This window comes from Melanotaenia boesemani, chromosome 1, assembly GCF_017639745.1.
Source record: "Melanotaenia boesemani isolate fMelBoe1 chromosome 1, fMelBoe1.pri, whole genome shotgun sequence".
In the NCBI taxonomy this organism is placed as follows: Eukaryota; Metazoa; Chordata; class Actinopteri; order Atheriniformes; family Melanotaeniidae; genus Melanotaenia; species Melanotaenia boesemani.
In genome coordinates, this window is record NC_055682.1 from 5,404,485 (window position 1) to 5,407,025 (window position 2,541).

The following is a 2,541-nucleotide window of genomic DNA, read 5'->3' on the forward strand; positions in this document are numbered from 1 at the left end:
GCACAGATGGTCAGGGATTACTGCCAAGAATAATATTGTGTGCATGCAATCAGAGGACCGTTGTAAATGCAAGCGAGGTTTCACAAAACAATTATTTGAGGTTTTAAAGCAACTCCCCTTTACTTGTAGTGTTGTAACCTCTGTAAGTGTTGTTAACACACCCTTAAACCAAGATTTTCTGAGCTCTGCACAAGCATCAGTCTGCAAAAAGTTTTTAAGCAAAGATGGATATTCAATTTTAAACCAACAAACTCATTTAGATATATTTAGAGATGAGGTTATGTGCATCTGCAACAAATTAAATATAGATTGCTTTCATTCAGTTTAATTTTAGGTCACTTTTGTTAAGCCTCTTTCATTTCAAACACATGTCATGAGCAGCCCGAAGCTGCCGAAGTGGAAGTAAAAGCAAACAGTGAGTGTTTGGCGCAGTGACAGTGTGACTGAGATGTGACATTCAGTGTCTGGCTGCTTCCTCTGCAGCAAAATTTAATTTTAAACCTCTCTGTTGTGGTCTGTGGGCAGCCTGAACACCCTCAGGATGGTGTGACGTCACTGCCCCGAATGTCACTGAACTGATCAAATATTGGCCTCTTCAGATCTTCGCTGATTGTCCACATAATATAAACATGCATAATTTGTACAGATTCTAAGGTTGTCATGCAGTCAGTTGTGTTTATATGATGCAAAGGTGCTTTTAAAGGATACAGCCACTCCGCTGCTTTACAAAACAAGATGATCACAATTTATTATCATGAGTCGTACACAAAACATTCATCTGAAACAAACTAGTTCAGACAGACTTGATTTGTAGATGAATGATAACTATATGCTTCCATAATATTGCTGCATAAACTTTACAGTGTGTTGGTGGTCCTCAGGAGAGTTTATTGTGGATCAGTGGTTTTCCAACAGACATAAAATGGATCTGAATATTTACAGAAGCTTTTATGGTTCCTTATAATATTCTTCACATCCTTACATAGAATTATATATTTCTTCTGTGATATTGAGCTACTTTTTCCCAAATATATATTCATCATAAAACTACTACAGGTCCTGATAGTAAGGATTGGGCAGTCACTCCAGCTGCTCCTCAGCTGCATCATAAAAAATATGAGAGTAATTACAAAGGAATCAAGCAGGAATTTTCCATTTTTTCCCTCCTCTCCTCTTCCCCTTTCCTTCCTCCAAAGCTACATTCAGTTCCGGAGAAGGCTCATAAGCACTTCAGCAGGAAGAAGTTGCAGAAAGCTCCCCGGGGACAGTCGCACATTTTGCCGATCCGTGCGCCTTTCCTCACGGCACACTGTTCTCCAACATCACACTGAGGGGGAGAGAAGCAACATCAGAAGAGGCTTCATTATAAAATAAAAATTAATATATAACAATTAATAAAAATTTAAAAAGCAAGCTTTATGTGTTACCGTTGGCACTTGACCAAATTTCTTTTCCCACGAAGGCAGCCGTTTTGCCTGCAGCTTTTCAAGAACTTCTTGGAGAGCTCCAAGCTGTCAGACAATAGAACAAATAATAGAAAAAGAGCTACATGAATGTAAAAGAAAAATGCCTCTATCATTTCTTAAAACGCAAAACAATTACAGGAATAAATAAGCAGATAGCTTGAGTTTGGATGATCTATTTAAAGGTACAATTACGCGCAGAAAGTGATTGATATTGGAAAAACGGACGAGAAAGGAATGTTATTGCGACATCAAAGCACAAAGTTGTACAGAAACATTTAATATCTACGACTTTCCGAATTTAATCTTGTTCAATTTAATGTTTTCGTGTATTTAACACAAGACACACATTGAAATTTATTGAAATTTCAAGGAATTAATTTCGCAAAAACAAATAATAATAAAAAATCTGTAAAATAAATAAATAAAGACTCAAGCGTGAGCTCCAGTACTCACCAGCTGCTTCTCGCTGGTCAGGTTTGGACCTTTGGGGTAGAAGTCCCGCAGGGCTCTGGGGCTCAGCTCCTCCTCGGACTCCACGTCCAACTCCTGTGCGCCGATGGAGCAGGTGGAGAGCAGCAGCAGCGCGCAGAAAAGCGCCCCGCTGAGCAGCCTGGAGCTCTGCATGGTTCCGGTGCGCGACAGCATGTGGCCTTTCCCTGGTCTCAAATAGTCGCTCCCCAGCTCCAAACACCTTTTTATGTGAGAAGTGCCATCTGCTTGCTCCACCTTATCCTTTGATTTTTTTTTCTCTCCCCCTTTTTGTCATGCGTAACAGCTGCCTTGGGTGAGTCATCCCATAAAAGTTGCTGGGCAAAATATGCCTCAAAAAGTCAACAATAACAGTAGCCCTTACTCTAAGGCTTAGAGTAATGTATTATTTCATACAAGATAGATGGCAAATTTAATGGTGATTATGTTTTTCTGCTATGAAGTTTGACAAAGGCTGAGACAATAGCTGATAGTTTGCTGTCATTATCAATATATTAGAATTACAGATAAAAAACACAAACATGTGGATTGAACTTTAACGATTCAGTTTAACATAATGATATGCTTCAGTCACTCAGCAAATCAG

At 39.2% G+C, this 2,541-nt stretch overlaps 1 protein-coding gene across 1 annotated transcript; it reads right to left on the reverse strand.

Annotated features, from left to right (window-relative positions):
• Positions 1–722: 722 nt before the first annotated feature.
• Positions 723–2,138, reverse strand: LOC121640600 (cocaine- and amphetamine-regulated transcript protein). The gene is made up of 3 exons (XM_041986378.1): positions 1,920–2,138; positions 1,428–1,511; positions 723–1,327 (listed from the first exon to the last, which is right to left on the reverse strand). Exons 1-3 carry the CDS (start codon positions 2,109–2,111, stop codon positions 1,220–1,222), a joined length of 384 nt encoding a protein of 127 aa, XP_041842312.1. The 5' UTR covers positions 2,112–2,138; the 3' UTR covers positions 723–1,219.
• Positions 2,139–2,541: the final 403 nt, after the last annotated feature.